The sequence below is a fragment of the Thamnophis sirtalis genome, unplaced genomic scaffold (genome assembly GCF_051295495.1).
Source record: "Thamnophis sirtalis isolate CommonGarterSnake01/CBP01778 unplaced genomic scaffold, rThaSir2_p1.2 scaffold_11, whole genome shotgun sequence".
NCBI lineage: Eukaryota > Metazoa > Chordata > Lepidosauria > Squamata > Natricidae > Thamnophis > Thamnophis sirtalis.
The window spans coordinates 33,130,382-33,154,390 of record NW_028261391.1 but is presented as its reverse complement, the minus strand read 5'-3'; the positions used below and the strand labels follow the sequence as shown (position 1 = coordinate 33,154,390).

The 24,009-nt window shown below is 35.4% G+C and overlaps 1 protein-coding gene across 4 annotated transcripts in view; it reads right to left on the bottom strand.

The window, feature by feature from the left end:
• EPHA4 (EPH receptor A4) overlaps positions 1 to 24,009 on the bottom strand; it is a 160,939-nt gene that overhangs the window by 68,464 nt on the left and 68,466 nt on the right. For all 4 annotated transcript variants that reach the window (XM_087725490.1, XM_087725492.1, XM_087725491.1 and 1 more), the window contains exon 5: positions 10,646 to 10,984. In XM_087725490.1, the coding sequence (XP_087581616.1) occupies positions 10,646 to 10,984 (339 nt within the window). The remainder of the gene's footprint in view (positions 1 to 10,645; positions 10,985 to 24,009) is intronic.

Genomic DNA, 24,009 nt, shown 5'->3' with positions numbered 1-24,009 from the left:
AACAAAACAGCAAAGAGCAGCCTTGTTACAAAAAATATTTTTATAAATAAATGTTTTGATGCATACAAATATAATTTAAGGCCTACTGCCTCATCCAATATTTTAAACCTAAGAGGGAATGGGGAACTTTCAGCAGATCTTCACAAGATGATCAAATTGAATGGAATGAGTTTATTTATGCTTTATTACACTGATGCCATGACTTAAAGGACTCTAAAAGCGATAGCTAGGACTCTGATTTAAGTTTGGAAGTTGCCACTAATGATAAAATGGGAAAACAGTGGTTGTTGATTCAAAATCCATCTATTCTATAATGGCATCACCTTGATTCTGGATGGTGCTTCCTATTAAAGATCAAACTTGAAATTTGTGGATGTGCCTGTACTGTCAGAAAGAATAGTTAGAAGCCAAACCCAGGAAAATGGCAGTTATGGTTAATGTATGAGTTGCACCCTTTTTAAAATGAGAAGCACTGACAACAATTACTGAAGTTTTCATCACCTTGGTGACTCAATTATTTACTAGAAAGATTATGATGTGTGCAGGCTATGCAGATGTTACAGCTCTATTTGAGAGATTTAGCTCTGCAAAAAGTGGTAATTTTACTGATTCTCCAAACACCCACGCATCATTTACTGTGCTGTACAATAAAGTTTGCATTGGAAGGGAAAGAGCAACACCTCTCTTCCTTCTGAATGACAGATTCTGAAAGAAAGAAGTTATTGGTCCCATCAGTCCCTAAAGTCTACAAGCCCAAGTGCAGTTTCTGCCACCCACCCATTTGATCTACAGCTAATCTTTAACCATTCATTACAGAAAAGAGAAGGCTGGACTAACATTCTCATCTATGGGTATAATCAGGTCAGCTTCCTTCCCTGCTCCTTGAATCGTGAATCAGTGGAGCAATGCAAGGACTTAGAAACAGGGTATATTTATTTGTACCACACTGCATGGCATTTTAATTAGTAACTCTGTAGATTTAAAATCTCTGAATGGACACACAGGGACAGTTGTATAGCATAGCTTTTGTGTTCTGCCGCTTGGAAAAAAAACCCATTTGAGGACAACAGCAGGGGTTTAATAGAAGCTTTGATAAAAGTTCTCTGAATCCTTTTATTGTTGTTCAACTGCAGACTGGACCCTGGTGTCTTTCAGGCTGTGCTCAGGAGATAACAATTAATTTCACTCAGTTGGGGGAGTTGGCTGGAAAAGATGGTGGCCTCTATGAATATGTGGATATAGAGGGGGAAAAAACAAGGTATAATTGCTGCTAAGAAACTAATAATATGTCTCTATAGGTTAAATATACTGTATGTAGCTTCTTTTTAGAAAATATTTTGTAGCTTTCTGAACAAGAAGCATTTCATAGATGAGAAATGTAAATAGTTAATATACCGTAATGTACTACAATTTTTCAAGCGGATTGCTTGAAAAGAAAAGATTCAATAACAGAATAATATACTTAATGGTTGTCTTGACAATTATCAGAAAGGGTTTAGATTTTTAAAAAAATGGTTTTGAACAATGCAATACTACGTTTCAAATAGAGCAATGTACAAATGATAAACATGTTATTGCTAAAATGTATACAATTTTGTTAAAATAGAAGAAGAACAAGTGAAAGAATATATGGCAAAATGGACTAAAACTTTGGCTACAATATACAAATGAATCAGTGGGAAACAGTGACGTGCGGTGAAGTTTATACCTGGTGAGGCTCAGCTGGGCATCCTTTTGCGAAGCAGCGAAGCAGCGCAGCGGTCAGCCTCGGCAGGGGGGATTTGCATCGCGGGAGCAGCCAAGCACCCGGGTCTGCAGCAAAGGGGCTTGGCGGCTCCCATGATGCAAAGTGCCCCTATGCCGCCGCCCACCCGCTGCCCCGGCCTGCGGCCGCTGCTTCTCCAAGCTCTGCCGCTGGAAGTCCCGGATCACCTCTGGGGCAAGGCTGGGTGAGAAGCGGAGCAAAGCTTCTCCGCGGCTTCCCGGCACTACGCAGAGGCTCTCGCAGGAGCGTGTGCCAGTGGCCGGCAGCCCGGAGCGGCCCCGGCTGCAAGACAAGGCAGCGCTTAAAGCAGCTGCTGCCGCCGCCACCACCCCTCTTTCGCCCGGAACACCCCGCCGGGCGAAGGAGGGGCGTTGGTGGCGGCATGGCTGCTTTAAGCGCTGCCTTGTCTCGCAGCCGGGGCTGCTCCGGGCTGCCGGCCACTGGCACACGCTCCTGCGAGAGCCTCTGCGTAGCGCCGGGAGGCTGCAGAGAAGCTTCGCTCCGCTTCTCACCCAGCCTTCCCCCAGAGGCGATCCGGGACTTCCAGCGGCGGAGCCTGGAGAAGCAGGCCGGGGCAGCGGGCGGGTGGCAGCGACGGGGCACTTTGCATCGCGGGAGCCGCCAAGTGCCCAGGTCTGCAGCAAAGAGCCAGCCTCCTCCTTCTCGCCCACTCCTCTCTCCTCTGAAGCACGTCCCGCCCAACGTAAGCGTGCTCAAGAAGACATGATTCGCTGCTTCCAGATCAGGAGGTGGGAGAATTAGTGCCTCTTTTCCATCTGAACTTTTTTGCCTTTTAACTCTTTCTTAACTTTTAGAAGGCGAAAAATTCCTCATGGAAAAGAGGCCCCGAGTTCTCTCGCCTCCTGCTTTGGTTAACACTAAGCAGACACCAAACCACTGTGACCTGGAATCTGGTAGCAACTATCTTGGCTTTAATTATTTTTAAAAAAATATTTAAATTTCTTTCTTTTTCCTGAGGAGACTGGTGAGGCTCCGCCTCCCTTGCCTCTAGTGACTGCACATCCCTGGTGGGAAAATATGTGGTTGAAAGGACTGAAATTTACATTATGTTCTTACCTTAAAGAGAAATTTTATAAAAATATTGGTATTTGTCATCAGTGAAATTGTCTACAAAGACTTTAAGGGACTCTTTATCATGTATCTGCAAGTAGTACTCGACTTTTGATATAAATAGGTCTGGAATTTCCATCATTAAGTCACAGAAGGCCTAAGTCAAGTCAGACCCAATTTTAAAACAATTTTGTGGTGGCCATGAAGCGAATTACTTTTGTCATTAACTGAATCATGCTTAAGTGAATCTGGTTTTTCCAATGGGCATTTTTACTGGAAATCAGATAAATAGGTTGCGAATCATGAAAACCTGAATGCAGGATATGGCAACCAGTCCTAAATGCACCTGAAATTTGATCAGGTGACCATGGAGGTAGTGGAACAATTGTAACTATGAGTGCAGGTCATAGGTTATTCTTCCCAAGACTGTTGTAACTCTAAACCATCACTAAATGAACAGCCATATGCCTATCTATATGGGTCAGTGAAAATTTGGATAAAAATGAAAATGCTAATTTAAAAAGATCTTAAAGACTAACATACAATTAAACCAGGGATTTTTCTTTTAGAATTAATAAATAGACAGGTAAGAACTTTGTTTTTATATATCACAATTTATATCACAAAAGTTTACTCAAAAGTAAAAAAGTTCAACTCTACCCACACTAGAAGAATGGTTTTGAAAATGTTGAAACTTGCAGACATGGCAAAATAGACTTCCTTGATTTGACAAAGACATTATCTCCAGTTGTATCTGACTTGAAACTCCTTATAGACTTTTTGCATGAAACATTTGCATTTATGAGTAGTGATTTTGATGAATATAAAAAAATGAATAAAAGAAAAAATGAGCTTTTTAGTAATCATAGAGTAACAGAAAATGTTGTAATCATACTTATATATCTGCAATAGGAATTGGAAGCTTTTTTCTATTTCTTTTCTGTTTTCTTATTATATATTAGTTGGAGTTAGTTTTTATGTTCTTGTTTAAACTTAATAAAATTTACATAAAAACAAAACTTATGAACATGTCTGACCGTGTGTACCCTCATGGAATTGTAACGGACAAGAAGAGAGAGAGAGGAGTTCAAAACATACAATGGACTAAGTCAAACAATTACAGAGAATCATGTTATGGATTTCTAAAAGTTTTAAAATATTTGGTCTTTAACCATCTGCCCTTTTTTCAATAATGAATAAATACAATACCTGTTTGTAAAATAATATTAGCAGCAGAGTGATAATTGAACTTCATTTCCCACAGAAAACCATCAAGACTATATTATAGCAGGACAAAATCTGTATTTAAACATTGTAACTTTCTACTGCAAAGTAGTTTCACTTGCCCAAAGTTGTTCATTGACCTCTAAAGTTGTTGATTTACTGAAGGTGGTAAAAAGCTTTTCTCTGCTTGCTGATTTATATTTTAATCTCCTTTTGAATACAAATTCATGGAAATGGGTGGTACTAATGCTTTGCCAAGAAGCAGGCAGTTGTTTATATTATTTTTCTCAGTAACATTCTAATCGCTTTAAAATAATAAATTTAACCCCTCCCAATAATAGATTTCCCGTTTTTTGTTTTGTTTTGAGTTGGATGCATGTATGTACATTCCGAGTAGCACGTCCATTGCACATGAATAAAGCTGGATGCCAAAGGGAAGGAAAAGAGCACATATTTCCTGCCACATTACACATTTTCAAGGACATAATTAAATGACCATGGAAAGAATTTTCAGTTATCAGCACTATTTATCTTTCAGAGATCTTTACCCAAGCCCATCAATAGACAAATTTTAGTTAACCATTTGGTTCAGTAGCATTTAAGAAATTCAAGGCTACAGCTATTCTATTCTCTAAACCTTTTACAATTTTTATCTTCCCAACATTAATCATTTTTATTTGCTTTTTAAAATGCTGCATAGATAATTATAGATCTTAAAGACATTAAAGAAAAGTTAAACTGTATAATAATCTATAGTTGAATAGTTGCTGTGTGTTTGTTATGCAGAACCTGTAATACTGGAGGTTATAGTAGGTTTCAAGTCACAGATATAACTTCAATTTTAACCACATTATATCTTCTGGGGAAAAAAATCTATACTGAATTAGTTGTCACACAGGTCAATAAGGACCATGTCAGATGTTAGCACTCCTGCTCATCTATGAACAAGTGACAACAGGACTCATGAACTATGGCTAAAAAATCAAAGCCTAACCCTGTGGGTGTACTGGAAAACAACAGCAACCACAGACAAGACAAAAGTATACTGTAAATCACACCATTATGGCCTATTATTATAAAATAGAACCAACAAAGTAGGGATACTTCCAGTAAATAATGTAATTATTCACTAAAACATTTGTGAAAATATCATGTACCAGTAATAAAAAATTTATGATACATTTACGGTACATATGGTAGAGTTTGCATTTGGAATTTCCAGATGCAAACTGATAAAACTCTTGGTCATAATACATCAGATTAAACTGTGGATAAAAAAGGAGAGTGTGCATAATTGTTGTGACGATACCAGAAGATGATGAAATAAAGTATTGGAGATCATAAATATCAAAAATCTGAAAATCAAAACTGAAAGATGATTACAAAAAACAGCTATGCAATCTAATGCCATGTAATACCAAAACATCCTGGATATCACAGAAAATCTGCACATTGACAAAATTTCCATCTGTCAATTACAAAAGGCCACACTGCTTTCATCAGCACATACACTACAATGATACATTGCAACATACAATGTCCTTGGAAAGAAGTCAATATATAAGAAGGACAATACCAACTAAAAAAATTGGTAGCTGTGGTTTCATATTGTTGTCTATGTAATAATAATAACACTCTGAGCCTTTGACCCTAAAATGAAAATGAGTTAAGAAATCCTTGAATTTTCTTCCAAGTTCACCTAATCTTCCAGCAATAGAAAGAAGAAGAGAATTAACAGTTCCTCAAATTTTACCACCATCTGCTATAGAAAATACTATGCTCTCATTAAATGGATCTCTTCGGTAAGCAGAACAATGTCTTTATTACAATAAGATTGCATATCATCAGTCCTTTGGGTGTGTCTGGCTTTAAATATTTCTCTGATTTTTAAAAACTTCCTCTATTTCATCCCCATAATTTTAATCAGCCAGAATTAAGAGGTTAAACAACCTGGCATTTCCAAGAGACAGTCATGAACTGAAAGAATTCTAAAATCCCAGAAATTTATAACATTGTTCACTCTAATTTCTTCACTTTCCAAATCAAGTAAGAATGACTCAGGGAGAAAGGGTTATTGTATTAAAGACACAGCTTGGATTCACACATTGCATTAAGTCATAATGTGTTGTTTGGTTTTGGCATGATATCAGTGAACCCATTCACTGTAGTTTGTGAAAAAATACTTATGGATTAGTGCAACATGTGACCTCATCCTTTGTGGTTTATTCTCTAGCAATGGTTTAAAAATCATGTCACTGCATGCATATCATGTATGTGAATGAAGCATGCAATGTACTGCATAAATTAAGCAAAGTCAGATTTCCTGGATTTTTGTTTTGTTTCAAAGTATCATATTTAAAAATTTCCATTGATACATCTTTTTTGCCAAGTAAATGTGTTTTTGTTCTTCTTGGAACAAGACACCATACAGTTACATTCTTATCAAGCAAGACAAAAGCAACTGGCAGATGGAAGCTCACAAGTACAGGAAAGAGAATTCCCAAAGGACTTAGCTTTAGGCTTTATAGTTAAGTCCCACCAAAAATAAGAATGACCTTGGCTTTTCCAACATTTAGAACTCTACATAATACTCATTAGTCAACTTGATTTCCTGTTGCTGAATTCCCTACACATGCTAAACCAAACATTCACTCAAGAAAGCCAAGAGAAACAAGCATGCACTGGGTCTCCGAATAAGTAAATAAAACATCAGGTTATTGACATTTAAACATTATATCTTACTTTCTTTTAAAAAACATATCTACTTCATTTAGATAATAAATGGATAAAACATAGAAATCATTGATGGAAACAGGTTGGGAAGAAAGAAATTATACGCTAATTTAAATAAGCAGATATTTAATTAAAGAGGCTCAGGTAGCAGTTGCATATTCTCAATTATTTTTCACAAACTAGAAAAATATATTTTATTTTAAGCACAAAAATTGTACGTGATTTCACAGCTACTTATTTAAATTGTCCACCTGCATTTCACTGACAGAACGAGAGAGAAATATATTTGTAGATATGTGTTTATGAAACAGTTAGAAATAAAGAAGATGGTTAGTAGAAAGGTAAACATCCTTAGCATATTGTAGTTGGCTTCAAAGATTTTTTTTTAGAACCTGAATTCAAATTAAAGGCTATCTGATGCCTTTGATGCTGGTGCAATTTCCATCCTTGCCACTGAAAGTAGAACAGTCTCATGGCACAACTAGCCATAGATCCTCATTTGATTTTTATACTGTATATTCTACTGTATAAGAATAGCAAAACATATACAACCTTTTGTCCATTCCTGGGTGAGATGAGCGGGGTGCATATGATAGTCACACACACACACGCACGCACACACACACACACACACACACACACACTAATAAAGAATCTATTCATTTTATAGGATTTTCTGTGTTTGTGAGCTACATGAAATAATAATCACCCTAGGTGTTTTGGTTTTTCAGAATATATACAAAAATCTGTAAGAACAACACCTTATTTTGATCCTCCCTCTTTCCCATTCAACATTGTGGTTAATTAATTAGGACAAATCAAAGTGTAATTCTATTTCTCTCTATTTATAACATCCTTCAATGTTTACTATTGACACCTCTTCCAGAAGTTTCATGCTACTGAAGTAAAATCAAATAAATATGTAGCTAGTAGAAATATGTGTTCATTTTATACTTCTGCAGCATTATAGATCATATCTGGCATGACAGAAAATTGAGGCAAAAGTTAAAATGCATGTTTACAGAACAAGAATGATATTTTTATGCAAGTATATACTGAGAGATGCTTAAGAAAACTATAAGAAAATAATCGACAAATCTCATTTTTTCTAAAATAAAGATTTGCAACAGGCAGGCTGACAACTAGACACGTTGGGGAAAAAGGGAGCTGAGGTGAATCATCCAGAATTGAATATCTTCATACAAAAGATCCTTCTTTGACTAAAGCTGCAATTTTAAAATATCTTTAGCTAAGTGTTGTGAGGTAAAAGTCTTATTTATTTATTTGTATTTATTTATTTATTATTTATAGACTTTCCCTCTTAACCAATATTTCTGCAATCCACTTCAATAATGTGACTAGCTTAAAAAATACTAAAGTTAACCTAACCAGATAACAAATGACAAAAAATTATTTGTGTGTGTGTGTGTGTTTAAAAATTCAAACTTCAGAAGAACACAAGACTGCCAACAAAACAGGAGATAAGACTAGAATATCCTGAAATTTTCTAATGTTCATCTGCAGGTTTCAACTGATTCCCCACTGAAACCAATCCTTTAATGTAATACATATGGGAATTGTTTGACATTCTTGCATTGTGTTTTACAATGTCTTAACAAAAAACGTAAAAGGTTTATCACTATCATAGGTAGAACAAAAAATTGTACACCTAACCAACCCACTGAAGTTAAAGAACTGAAAGAAATTTAAAAATATTTTGATTAGAAAATCTAAGCAGAACTAATAAATTATAAGCATCCAATCTTGCTACTCAAAGTATGTAGTAGAAGCAATTCCATTTAACATGTCATATATCACTGATTCTATTATTTAACTGTTAGATGGTAAGTTTATTGTTAGAAAATTGCAATTGAAATAATCAACTTCAACTATTTTCCACAATTATCCACTATTTAAACATCAGTTCCTACAGAATATCACAGATATTTTTAATAAAAACTTATCAAGCTGAATTAACAGCAAGCTACCATTTTAAATATCAAACTTCAAGCAAAGATGCAATCTTATTGAGATAGAATTTATAAATGTAGAAACACATATCATTAAAATAGCAACATATTCATAAGTTCACTTTAAGCACAAAATGGTATTTGTTTGTTGCTATTTAAGCCTGCAGTTCTTGAAACTAAAAAATAAATGCAAATGTTTTATTTTGAAGCACACATACAGACTCACACATACTGTGTAAATAAGAATATTTCTGTCAGGTCAAGATCACTTAAGGCAATATGCCTTTGAGGCAGGAGGGCGGAAACCTAAGAGTTCATTATAGGCGGAATCTCTTGAAGCATACTTTTTGCACTTCACAATTAAACAGCAATGTGCAAGACCAAGTATAGTGTTTAAACTTCATCAAGCTGATAAATAAAATAGAAAATACTCATGATTACCAATCTATATCTTTGTCACCATAGTACTATATTTTCATTTACAGTGGAAACAAATACTGATAACTATATGCAAAAAGTTAATAACTAAAAAAATGCATTTTTTTCTATGAGCCCACCACCTGTTACTTTTAATCAGAATATAACAGAACGTTATTTTTCTAAAATGAATCAAATTGGAATGCTTTGGCAGCAAAAAAAGTCTTTAAAATAACTACATCTTTTTGGGCAGTGTAGCAGTGAAACCACCAAGAGATGTCAAAGACTATAGAAAACTAATCAAAAACAAGCAAAATCTCCAGGGAAAATGTAGGGAGAAGGAATTTTCTAATCCATTGTGGTAAAATTCCAAAAGTTTATATTTCTATCAGATGGTAGAAAAAAAATATGAAACCAACTTGTGGCCAATTTTGGCAGAAACATGTTTTGCTACAGCAGCCTATCATTCTATGTTTCCAACCCTAAAAATATAAATACAAATATTATTAGCAAAGCATCATATTGCTCCCATGTAGAGGCAGATATATACTATGCAATTGCCTAGTAAATACTTAATATGGTTGGGGTTTGCTTTATTAAAACTAATTAGTATTAAAAATTGTATAATTACAATGTTGGTCCAAATAAAAGGTCAGATCTTTTATCTTTAATTACTGACAAATTTTCATTTGTGTTGGATTGTCACCTTCTGATTTAGAAGCCAATTTGATTTTTGAAATGTTGCATGTGGTTGATGAAAGCAAATTATATAAATATTTACACTGAAAGTAAGATTTATATTATTTATATTAGCATATATATTTATGTTTTGGTCAAAATAATACATTTTAGAAAAATGATAATTCATTTAATTTCAGTGATAGTTTTCAGGGGACATAATGTTTAGAACCAAGATTTGAGTAAAACTAATTTATCTGTATACTTTACTCCTTTGAACTTATCTTCCATATAAAAAGAAGCAAATTAATGGCTGAAGGCTGAAGAGTTCAGCTTAAGAAAGAATAGGATGCATTTCAGTAAAAGGTAATGTTTCCTATGTCATATGATTCCTCATATTGTCACAGATTAGCATACACAGTCAAGTACATACTGCCAAAGAAAACATTTCAGTCATTAGGTGATTAGGTGAATCTTCTAGGGTAAGAATTTCAAACAAAATCCAACATATGCTGTTAAAATTTCAAATGTGCCCTCTTCCCACCAAAATTGTTACTACTTCCAATGAGTCCCACAAGTGCGTTTTCAAGAGGGAACTGGACTTTCTATGTTTTTCCTTAAAGATATTTTGCGTCTCTTGGATGAGAAGCAAAATGACTTCAAAAACCAAAGTCCAGTTGCTTCTTGAAAAAAAAATCCCTGTTGGGGCAACCATGACCTGGATGACTGAGAAACTGCAGCGACAGGTCCAATGAGTGGGGAATTGAAAATAGAATAAAACATTTACCTGCTTGGTTAGTGGTCACAGTGACAGACACAGCTTGGTCTTGGCTTGGATTTTGCTTGGATACTCCATTCACTGCCCAGATTTCAAAAGTGTAATTAGTATGTGCCAAAAGGTCTGTAATGGAAACCCTCGTGGACTTCAAACCATTCTGCTGAGGGCTGAAATGAACACCACTCCCACAGGACCGGCAGCGGTTCAGATCACTAGCTCCACATCTCTTGCAGACCACATTGTAAGAGACATCTTCACGGCCACCTTTGTTCTGGGGGGAACTCCATTCCAAATTCACTGATGTCTCATTGACATTGGAAATCAAGTTCTCAGGAGCAGATGGAGGGCCTGAAAAAAAAAGCATCCTTTTTTAAATTACCTAAATAAAATTTAAAAATTTTAAAAAATAGGAAGCCTCTTTAGAGAAATATCTACACAGGATTATGTAACTTCATTGGACTCAATAGCTGCAATTGGGACTTTGAACATTGTGTCATGTGCTAATCTCCACAAAAGAGATACACTGAGGATAAATACTATTTCAGTTCATTATAATACTTTACAATTTTTAAATAAATTGTTACTTGTCTCTATGTTTTCATAATTCTGCTTTCTCTCATATTAAAAATTACAATTGAGGGACTTTCAAAGAACCCAGCAGAATGTATACAGCCTGGAAGCCTCATGATATACTTCTCTGACCTGCACTAAAGCTTCAAACACAATGCATTGCAAAAAGTAATTCTAGCAGTTTGCTTCCTTGTGTTTCAGTCAGAAGCTACCTTAAAATGAAAACTGCTCCTGTACATCCATACTTCCAAATGTATTTTCATTTGTAAATATCTGGCTGATAGAAAAATGTTTTAGTAAAATCTATACAGTAGTGCCCTTGTGGCAATAAGATAAACCACAGTCATCCTTAAAATCCACTTTTGTAAATCTTGCAGTATTGTTCACAGAGACAACCTCAAAGGGCTAAAAAAATCTCGAGAGCACAACTGTGGGATTTCTTTCTCTTCTACTCTCTCAGAGGACAGGAACAAGGAAATATGGCACATTGCCAATGAGTGCAATATCTTTTTGGAGGAAATAGGTCTAACTGAAAAAAGAAATACTTCCCACTTCACATATTGTCAAGCCACCACCTTTATTGAGAGAATCTGAAATAAAGATCCCAGTAGGCTTTTGCAATTGACAAACCAAACAAGCCTGTCCTTTTGTTGACATAAATCTTTTCTGACACACATTACCCTTTAAGAAACAAAACAATAACACTCTTCAAAAAATCAGTGAACAGACACATCTTTAGAAAGGCCTCTGAGCAATTACTATGACTAAGACTTTAATAGTGTCTGCCCAGACTACATTTTCATGAATAATATGCTGAGCAAGTTCTTCTGAGCAAATTCTTTGGGTGTGATCAGATGCTATCCTCAATTAAAGCATTTTACAAGTCGAACAGATGGAAAATTTGTTCTATATGGAATGCAATCTCCTTTTCAGGGCAGATTTCTACTTAGGTTAGTGATGACCAAAGTGATGGCTATTTTAATCCCTTAGTATCTTAGGTTTGAAGTAGTCTCCACACTTTGAAAGACAAAGTAATGGTGAACTAAAATTTCACTCCTTTTTTTTTAGGAGCCTTTCCAAAGGGGTGAGTTCATTTGTTTTGATACACAGGTGGCTCTTGATTACTGCTGATAATGAATGTCGTGAAATGGTTGAGAATTTTCACTATTCAAAGTGATATTTCTAGGGAAAATAGGGTAATTGGTTTCAGCTCTGTGCAGATATTATTTTTTTTATTTTTTAAAAATGTCTTTTTTAATGAAATATAATAGCAAAAGATTAAAAGAATATATTTATAGGTATAAATTATTTTAAATAAATCTTCCCTTAGAAGCTGTATATAATGCAGGAAGTGGTAGCAAGATAGTTACGTAGACCATCTTTCAATTATTTTTTCATGTGGTTTTACCTCCTTTTATTTTTTTATAATGCAATTTTTTTCTAATCACCTGCTGTGAATTCTTCTAGATAGATCTCATAAATATTTAAAATAAATAAATCAAGGGGACAAAGTACAAGCTGGAGGATAAGCCCATGTGCAAAACATACCTGCTATCTCCCGTATTCTGCTCAATTTCTTCAAAATAGCCCTCTTCTTTTTTTGAGGTTTTCTTTAGCCATCTTTTTTTCCATTTTTCACACAAATAGTGTCTAAAAGCCTAACAGCAACTACCCATGCAATAGCTTCAATTGTGTTCATATAAGCGGTGGGTTACGACTGGTACGTCTCAGTACAGGCGTACCAGTGCCTGCCAGGAGCACCAAGTACCATTCCTGTACGGTGCTCTAGAAGGCCCACCTGCTTGCCCACATTCCTTACCTGTATTTGAGCTGTTCGGGGCTTCTGGGCCTGTGCAGGGAGCAGCTGGAACGTCGCAGAGGCGTCACGGAACATCGCAAGCAGTAAGTATGCATATGCGTGCTGCGTGCGTTCATGTGGTGGATGCTTAGCCCCATTGCACCATACCAGTTGCAATGGGATCCGGATCCCACCACTGATTCATATAGACTCTCAGTAATTGAACTTTGACTTGTATTAAACATAACCTGGTATTATCTAACCTGAATATTGCACTATTCAGACTTGCAGTAATCACAACCCATCTGTTTGGCCCCCACATTACTAAGTCCATAGCCGAGTTTCTGTGTTATGAAATCTATAATCCCCTTCATAAGAAAGATTTCCTAAACTGAATATTGCCAACTTTCAGGTGAAAAAAAATCCCTTCAAAAAATTCTTACACCTTTTCGCAGGCATTTTTTTTTGTCAGTCTTTTTATAAAAAATTTATTCTATTCATTTTATGTATACTTGATATACAATATGAATAATGTGCACAGGCACAGACACAAAGATAAAATAGCTGAACAAAAGCACAGAATCAGCTGGAGAAAGATGTAAGTTTTTGCAGATAGTGGACTACTCTTACTCCAAGTGTTAGTTGCAAGAAACCCACAGAACAATGAGCATAATGGGAAGAAGAAAGCTAGTAACTTCATCCACTATTTTCTTTTTGATAGGTATCTCAGCCACAAGAAAACACATTGGAAACCAGTAAATACATGTGAATTAAGATTCTGCTATGTTGCAGGGCTTTGGGAGAAGAGAAAGCAGCCACATCATATAATAATAAGAAAAAAGTGACAGAAGTTTGGTGTTGTTTTTACATTCCCCTTTCCCTCAGCTTCCTATACTCTGCCCAAGCTAGCCAACAAATTTCTTAAATTTTAGAAGTTTTTAAGGGATCCTGGCTTGGAAAATACGGCAAAGACAAAAGCATCCTTCAATCACATAATTTTTATTTCCTGGATACACCTACTTGTTCCGAACAATAGGACTGTTTTAGTTGCAGAAATGAAAGTATCACATTTATTTTGGTCTGTAAAAATCTAAGGAGAGTCACTTGGGTGTAGTGATTAAGGCATCAGGACAGAAAACAAGAGATTGTGAGCTCTAATTCCACTTGGCTACAAAGCAACTTGTGTGACCTTGGACCAGTCACTCTCAACCACAGCAAAGAGACAATGGCAACCCACCAATAAATCCTATCAAGAAAACTACAGTGATTTCTCCAGGTAGTTGCCAGGAATCAACATCAAGGGCATCCCTCCAAAAAATATTCTCCCCCAAAAAATCTATGAACATATTATCTAAATTAAGGCACTTTTGTAAGGATTCCCTTCTCTTTCTCTTGATTTTGCATTTTAAACTGGGTTAGTAATATTAAGAGATGGTTCCTTAAAAAAAAGCAATTATGGAACCACAATTCTTCTTGCCTCTCAACTTGACTCTCAACTCACATCAGCATTCCAGATTCCCCTATATCCATCTAGAGTTCAACAGAAAAAACTATTGTTTGGTGGGATCTGCAATTATCTATATTTTTAATCTCGAATGAAGTGACTTCATGCTCTACTTCAAGGATATTTTGCAGCTTCTTTTATTCAGCTGCCTTCAGTAACACTTGCATGATAAAGATTGTGCTGTTATTTCCCATATCTACAAATTATTTGCTTGAAGGGGGAAAAGACAGAAGTAAAAAGAGAGAGAAATAAATAAAGCTATTAGTTTGATCTATATTTCTTATTAGAAATTTAATTCTGAAGATACTAGGCATTAAATAACTGCCCTCCTTTATGAGTCATATCCTATTACTGTATTCTTTAAAGGAAAGCAAAATTAAAAGAAGTTGATAGTGCTAAAGCTCCAGCTGGCAGCTCAAAATGTTTTTTTTTCAGACTAGGCCTTATGTTGGAAAAAACTTAAATTGATTAATAGAAATAAAGATGAACTAACAAGAAAAGCTGCCCAGTATCATTTTTGTAGCACAGCAGGGGAAATGAGTGATCCGATTTACAATACTGCTATGACAATGACTAGATGATAAATCAGTATTTGAATCTTTTATTTATTGTGGACTATTATAATATACTCTACATGAAGCTGCCCTTGAAGAGTTTCTGGAAGCTTCAGCTGCTGTAGAAGACAAATATTACATCTCTGCTCCAATGCTGCATTGGTTACCATTTTGTTTCCACTGCTGATAGAAAAGTCTTAGTTTTTACCTTTAGACCCCTGTATGATATGGGGCCAGTTAACTGAGGGTCAGCCTCTGCCTCATTATATCTACCTCAGTGGTGGGATTCAACATTTTTTACTACAGGTACTATGGGCATGGCTTAGCGGGTATGGCATGGTGCGATGGGCGTGGCTTGGTGGGCATGGCAGGGAAAGGATACTGTAAAATTTCCATCCCACCCCACTCCAGGGGGAAGGTTACTGCAAAATTCCCATTTCCTCCTGATCAGCTGGGACTCAGTGGGCAGAAAATAGACGCGGGCAGGGGTGGTATTTACTGGTTTTCTGAACTACTCAAAATTTATGCTACCAGTTCTCCAGAACTGGTCAGAACCTGCTGAATACCACCTCTGATGTACCTGTTCCTTCATGTAGGAGAAGTATTCTGCAGATTCCACCTGCCAAAGAATTCCATCTGATGGGAACTAGGAAGCATGCTTTTCTTCAGTGGCCCTTATGCTCTGGAATATCAACGCCTGATGGGGGTGCAGAATGGAAAGGATACATTTATTTGAAAGGAGATTGAACTGGTCCAAAATTAGAACTTCTGGTAGTCGTCACTCGATAACAGTGATTGGAACTTGAATGTTCATCACTGAACCACACAGTTTTAAAGCACACCATCATATAATGTGCCACTTAGGACTCAGCGGCAATTTCAACACGTTCATTTGCTGTCACTAAGCAAACTACCACTGGCCATTAAATAAGGACCATTAAACATGGTCATTATTTACAACCTTCTGCTTGTTTCCCTATTGAATTTGCTTGTAGGAAACTGTAAAAAAATTACCAATGATAATCATGTGATCATGGGATGCTCTGACTGACTTAATTTTGAGGATGCATGAAAATAACCACTAGTCTAGCATTGTTGTAAATTCAAATGGTCTCTGGATAATTAGTTGTTAAGTGGGGCCCATTTGTTGTTCACTACACCTGCTTATTCTTTTTTACTTTCATTATATAGTATTCCAATCTCTTCCTCCACCCACACTTCCATAATTGATGTATTTATTTCTTAGATTAATTGATTAAGACTTCCCATAACATTTATGTTACAAGAAAGTCCACTTCCATTTGCAAGATAAATGGGAACTATGGACTCTTCCTTCCATGGCTTTATTCATCCCATATTTTCTAAACTGCCAAGAATGTATCAATACTGTTTTAAGGTTGAGAGCTTAAAGCCCTTCAGATCAGCACTTCAATGTTAATCTCTTTCACACTTTTCTGTCTTGAAAGACAGATAAGCCACAGCAAACAGTGTGGCTATTGCAGGTTTGACTTTGAAAGAAAAAAAAGAGCTGTAACCCAAGAGCTATATTTATGGCAGTTATTTTTTCTCCTTGATCACCTAATATTGGGAGTGAATATCCCCATTATAGATTACTCTTACTTTACAGCTATTTGTTCATTCTTGAACACTGACTTTATATGTTTTTACAAGGGACACAACTCGATACACTAAGTGCAGAAGTCACTTAAAATATCAACCTTCAAGTTCTTTCTATACTTTATAGAGTATGTGCAAACCATCAGTATTGTAAATCAAACAAATGATCAATCTACAAAGCCAATTTGATCACATGCTGAAAGTCTCACTCTAACCCAAGACCTAGGAAAAAAGACAGGTTTTCAATGTTATTTTAAAGATAGGTATGGTAGGCCATATTGACCACTGATACAGAAGGCATGCTTCCTGCATCCACTCAGTCAGAGGTGGTATTCAGGGGTTCTGGCCAGTTCTGGAGAACCGGTAGCAGAAATGTTGAGTAGTTTGGAGAATCAGTAAATACCACTTCTGACTGGCCCAAACCCATCTATTATCTGTCTCTTGAGTCCCAGCTGATCAGGAGGACATGGGGATTTTGCAGTAAACTTCCCCTAGAGTGGGGAGGGAATTGAGATTTTACAGTATTCTTCTACTGCCATGCCACCAAGCCACACCCACCAAGCTACACTCACACAACTAGTAGTAAAAAAAAATTGAATCCCACCACTGCCTCAGGTGACACTGTGTAATCAACAAGACCTGGCAAAGAATGGGTAGAAACTATAAGAGCCAGTCAATCTCTCACACATCTATGCCTTATGTCACAAAGGGTTTTAGGAGGTGCTCCTTAAATTGTATCCAGAAGTAATTGGTTGGTCTAATCCAGGGGTCAGCAAACTGCGGCTCTGGAGCCACATGTGGGTCTTTCCTCCCTCGGTGCCACAATTTTGAGAGGAGCTTCCGGTGGGGGAAGGATGAGAAGCACAGTGCACCAAGAGAAGACTCTATGGCAAGGGGAGGGTTTTCCTGTTGTCTTCATACTTGATAGGGCTTTCAGTTATGACAGGTAGAGGAAAAAGTACGCTGCGCTAGGAGTAGACTCTATGGTGGGGGAACTGAACTTCTAGTCAGCTCCAGAATTGAACAGGGGGCTTCTGGTTAGGGCCTTTGTGGCTCCTGGTGTTTTCTTTTCTGTGGGAAACAGGTCCAAATGGCTCTTTGAGTGTTTAAGTTTGCTGACCCTGGTCTAATAAAGGTTGATTAAAGAAAAATTAATCATAAACTGACCTAACATTTAGAAGCAGCAACAAGAGCATTGCGAGTTAAATTTTAAAAGTAAATTCTCAAATAGCCAAAACATTGCATCCATATCAAAGATACAGAAGTTGAAAGTTTAAGGAAAAATAGAAAAGTTTGCAGAAGTATAAAATCCAAGGCGAGAGAATCTTTGCTAGTGTTTTTGCTTTTTCTACTTAAATGAAGACTGACTATTACCAGTAGAAGCAGAATGTTGATTATTGTAGAAAATCAAATGAAAAGCTGAGAAAACAACACAATAAGTGTGAATAGGAATTTGTACAAAGAAAGACTATTCAAATCTATGCAGGTTAGTTTGGTTGATACTTGGACAGGGGATGACCAAGAATGATACATTAATAAAAAAATATCAGAAAGCAATAAAGGTAAATCATTTCTGTATTGTAGCCAAGACAATTATATAGGCATGTTTATGATGTCACCAGTAAGTTTTTAAATTTTTTCTTATTGTCCACTTAACCTACAAAAGAGCTGTAGCCTTTACTCCCTAAAATACTCAGATCTCTATGAAATAAAACATGTAAATGATGAAAGTCTTGCAAGAGCTCATCACACACAAAATCTTACGAGTTTTATTGGTTGGTTGGTGGGAGGGGGAGAGCACCAAAATTATCACCAGAGATTATACAATAGCAAAAATAGAAACATGTACATAAAATTTGGCTTACAAAAAAGTTGACTAGAAGAGCTTCCGAAAGGGGTGGGGAATCATTAGGAAATTCAAATCCTGCTCAGACTTTAAAACCATATTATTTTATCTAATTTACTTTGCCTACTAATAGTGAATTAAATTACAGATAAACCCACTATAAGCATTGGTTTATTTGTTTAGAATTAATGGAAACAGGGAAAATCACAGGAAGCTACATAAAAGAAAAGAGAGTCAATATTCTTTCAAGGCTCTTCTTCTAATAAACTTCTTTTCTTATGGTTTTTGTGTGCCCACCAGTGATCTTAACATTGTGTAAGTAGGCTTCTGAAATTGGATGTAAAATGGGTGTTAAATAAAAAGAAGCTGAATATTTTACAAAAATTAAAGAAAAATACCCCACTTGTTTTTTATATACACATTGGCTTCATAAAAATTCCTAGGGTCCTTTTGCACGTATATATTTAGACTTCTGTCTAGAGCCCTTGACCTTGGAATCAAGGTAAGGGCCATTCACATTTTCACAACAGAGTCACTCAAGCACTTCTGGAATCCATGCTGAGCTTCACTGTAGATTTCCCATCATTTCATTATGTTTCATTATGCTGATAACTGTCAGAAAGTATTAGAAGCTGAGGTTTTGAGTAATAGGGCTGAAATGGTAATTTAAAAACAATATCCTTTCTAGGGAATATAAACAGTGAGCTACATTTAGCTATAAAAAGGCAAAACAACTTAAATTATACCCTCAGTTTATAGGGAGGCCCTTTTGCAATTCCATAGCAATCTGAAATGAACAGAGAGGTTTTAGAAAGAGACACTAATTTTCTACAGCTTTTGAAAATGTGGAGTCTTTAACCTAAGTTCCCTTTTGCAAAGGATTTTACAGGGAGATTATTTTATAATGTCAATCAATTGCTCTTTGTTTGGCTAGCCCAAGAGACCAAATTATTCACTATCATTTACAAAGAGACAGATTTACATTAGGCTTTCAAGATAGGTAGACAATATTAATTACCTTGACCTCATTGAGATTAATATGTTTGATCAAATAAGTATCCCTCCTATATGCTAACATAACTCAAAGATAGACAGATATAACATAAATAGAAAGAAATAATATTTGGGTGATTTTTTTAAAAAAATTGCTGGTATACTCTGTTTTATACGTAGTTCTGAGTTGATTTTAATCTTTCCGTTTTATTTTCATATGATTTTTTTAAGTTATTGATGTTATCAATATTTCATGAAAAATAAATTAACAAAATAAGTCATCAAGATAAATGAAAATATCACTTTAAAATTGATTTAAATGGTATCCATTCTCATTTAGAGAAATATTACATTTGCTAGAGATGAGTAATTTCCAAAACAACTGAAAGACAAATCCTTTGGAATAAAGCAAAATATGTAAAATTACATGCATTTTGTTCTTCAATTTCATTTTTTATCAATTTATTATACTTTACCCTTAAATTTATTTCGCTATGCTGCTGGCAGTCAGCATTCAATTCTGACAATTCTGAGTAGTTAATTAGGCTATAATAATAACTGGCCAGTCATTCCAGTTTTATCTATCAACATATATGTTTCAGCTATCCATCTGCTGAATTAATATCTATAAGCTTGCAGATATTTTGTTCCTATCATTAGTGTAGGCTTCTTATGAGCTGTTTATATCTTAATGTATAAATGATGTGAATATATGCCACAATTCTGTAAGTATGCAAATCAGAATGCCAAGCTCAAATAGAAACTATTTAGTATATACAAAATGCCTACAATATAGTATTTCAATAAGGAAGGATTCATTCGACAAAAGATCTGAAGCCACTGGTATCATCCCACAATTGATGCATAGAAGAGGGTGTATGATTAGAATTGCAAGAAGGGAACACTGCCAATCTAACCCTGATAACTAACCGACCCACAGGATAGGGGTCAGTGAGTCCCATTTATTTAGTGGATCCTGAGGTGAACGGAGAGTAATATCCGGAGCAAAACTGATGGCACATGGTCACTATGCACACTGAGGCCACCTCCTCCATAACTATGCAAACTTCACCGCAAACAGTCCTTTTGTCTCCTCCTCTTTCATCACTGATCTCCATTGAGGGTTTGCAGTGCTTCATTTTTATGATCTATAACACTCTCATGTGTACTCTTCATCAGCAGGAGCTTGCAAATTTAATCAGTCTTAATCCGCCCACCATATGCTGCCAAACTAACAGCTCTGGCATTCACTTTGGATATCTACTTTCTGTGTTTCACTTAGGTCAATCCATAAACATAAAAACTGCACAACTGATTTAAAAAGAATATTCAGTGATTATAAGATTCAAAACTTTAAAAAGAGACAGATGCTTAAGCTATAGATGGATCATGGCAATGCTAGTTATTTTTATTGTGTGCACACTGCATTTACTAGCCAATTCATAAGATTACACTTGCAATTTTCTAATTTATCTTAGGGAATTATATAAAAGGGGCAGTACTAAAAAGAATTCTAGTTTCTTTCCTGCTACTATGGAATTCAAACAAAACAGAATTAATTAAAGTGCACCTCTTCTGATTTGGAAAAGTAAGATGTAGAAGCAAGGTAGCTATTTCGATGGCTAAAGCAACTATTACATATGGTACAAACATAGGAAGAGCAAGAAACTAAAATAAATAATTAATGATACAAATGTCTTCCTACCCTCTGTAAAACTGAATGGAAAGTAATTTTCTACACATTCCAGTGTTTTTCTCCAAATTACCCAATATTACTTTTTTTACCTAGCTTAATAGTGAACGGAAACCTGATTTTACAAGCCAATGGAGCAGAGTGTATGTTTTTGCTAGAAGAATGGGTCTTAGATTCTATGTTTTATTTCTTCATTAGGGGGCCGTCACACTGAGTGATTACTAAATGCAAGGCTGAATGAGATTGCTGGAGTAAAAGACAGCATAATGAACAAAGAAGGTTCTTGATTATTATAGCTGTCAGCACACAAGAATTGGGTTTATCACCTGGTTTAACCAACTGGTAAGAAAAACTAAGATAAATGTGAAAAACCCTCTGCTGTTTGTGTGCTTTTCCATTTCTCCTGGTTAAACAAGTTAAGTGAAATAAGCAGCTTTTTTGAATCAAGTATTGAAATGAAATCTAGCCACCATCCCACCAGCAGACTGATATAATTTTGAATAGCTACTCTTGCATTTAATTTTGTGTCTCTTGTTTTGGCAGAAACCAACCCCTACCTAAACACTTTACTGTGTGGGATGTCTTTATTTGTTTATAAAATGATATTACTTATAAACAAAAGTTCATATTTATAGTCCTTTAGAGTCAGTACAATGTATTGGTTGTGGCAGTGAGAGTGTGTGAGAGATAGTGTGTGTGCATATGTGTGCTTGAGTTCTAATAACCCTCAACCATGGAATTTACTGAGTCACTTTGGAATACTCCCTCTTTTCAGCCACCTTACCACAGAGTATTTGGACTGACAGTTGAGCAAGTCTTGTATTCCTTTTAGATACAAACACATATCAAAAATGCTAACACTAATCACTACTAGTTAAAGTATCACCAATCTGAATCCTGAAATATGAAAAGAATAAATTTTATGTAAGTTGCCTAGCTTCTGATTTCTTTCAGGAACTTCCCCAAATCTAATAACATGTAGCTTCTCTGACCTCAAAATATATACTTTATAAATTTGAAAAGGTGGTTTTATATATATATATATATATATATATATATATATATATATATATATATATATATATATATATATATATATATATATATATATATATATATATATATATATATATATATATATATATATATATATACACACATACACACACACACACACAAAACAGTTTGAAATATTTCAAATTCGTATTATTTTACTTTTACTCTGCAGATTTCCTGGACTTGACTATTACAATGCCAGTTTCTTGTTGAAGGAATTATGAACCTGAATCTTTGATATATGTTGAAGACAATAACCTGTACAAAGCTGTCTTAAAATGTAGTGGAAAATCACCATAATTTCATCTAAAGATGGATAGAGGTTAGAGTTATCAAAAATGTAGATTCAGTGAGGAGACTATGTTTCAGGGACACCTGTTTAAAATAGTATTTAAATATGGCATTATCCAAAGCTAAAGTAAAGCTTAAAGGTAAAACATTTAAATCTTTGAAAAACAAGGGTAGAATCGGAAAACACCATTTGGTCATATTTAGATAATTCACTGAGAAAGAAGAATCCCGAAGAAACCTTGAAGAGAAATCAATGATTTCTACAGTAAAACCTGTTTATCTTGCCATTGTATGATATACTGTATTGATGATACTAATTCTAACAAATGGTCACTTGTCTGAAATTGTTTACAATAATGTTAATGTTGCATCATTAGGAATTTATACTTGGCTAGATTATTCCTGGGTTTAGATATGCTTGAATGAATTGTTTAGTGGACAGTTATTTCTCATGGAATTTTATTATCACACACACAATGGTTCTGAAAAGTTCTGGCTTGAATGAAAAAATATCCTGGATAATTCTTCCCAACATAACTGGTTGAACTCTTTCCAGGGTTATTTAACGAGGTAACTTTCCAGGAAATACTGAAAGTTTAAACCACATGATAATGATGAAGAATGTTAGGAATTGTAGAATTTCATCTTAGACTGATGATAATATGAATTGGGCTCTCTGGCTGATTGTTCCCAAACAAGTCAGACATTGGAAATCAAGGGGAAAAAAACTATATTTTAGGAACAAATTTAGCTGCTCATGTGGTTTCTTTAGCCTTTTCTTTCCTGGAAGAAGCTAGGAGCATTTAAGTGTGGTGCCAGGATTTATTTATTTTTTTAGTGTTTCACCTGGGTGGCTTTTTACTCAAAACTGCTATATGTTATCTTTACTCGATATTGTGGATCCTTTTTCAGGTAAAGAAATTACTTGGATATGACCCTATTGTCTTCCTAGAAATGATTTGATATTGCCTTCTCCCAGAGTGTATTTCAATGGCCTCCTTTGGCCATTGAGTCCTCATATTTTTTTAGTTTTCCATCCAAGTACTAATCAGGACTAAACCTGTTTTGGGATCAACCAAAATCTGTTAGAGGTGGCAACTATTTCCATTTAAAAGGGACTGGCTAAAAGAAATCATTTGTTTTAGACAAAACTTACAACCTGTCTCCAAAATAAATATTTTTCCAAAGTTCCAATACATGGGCAGCAACTAAAGTTGTTATTGCTTTGCCTATCCACATCCTGCTCTTTTCTTTTCTTGATGCTCTTCCAGCTTAAATGTTTTGTCTTGTCTATTGAGAAGAAGGGAGGGGAAGGGAGGAAAGGAGAGGGGAGGACAGATGAGAGAACATGCCATAGCTGACTTCTAGAACATCAATTTAAACCTGTAGTTTATTTATCAAAACATTGGAATATAGATTTCATATTTTTTGACAACTTGAAAAATATATCT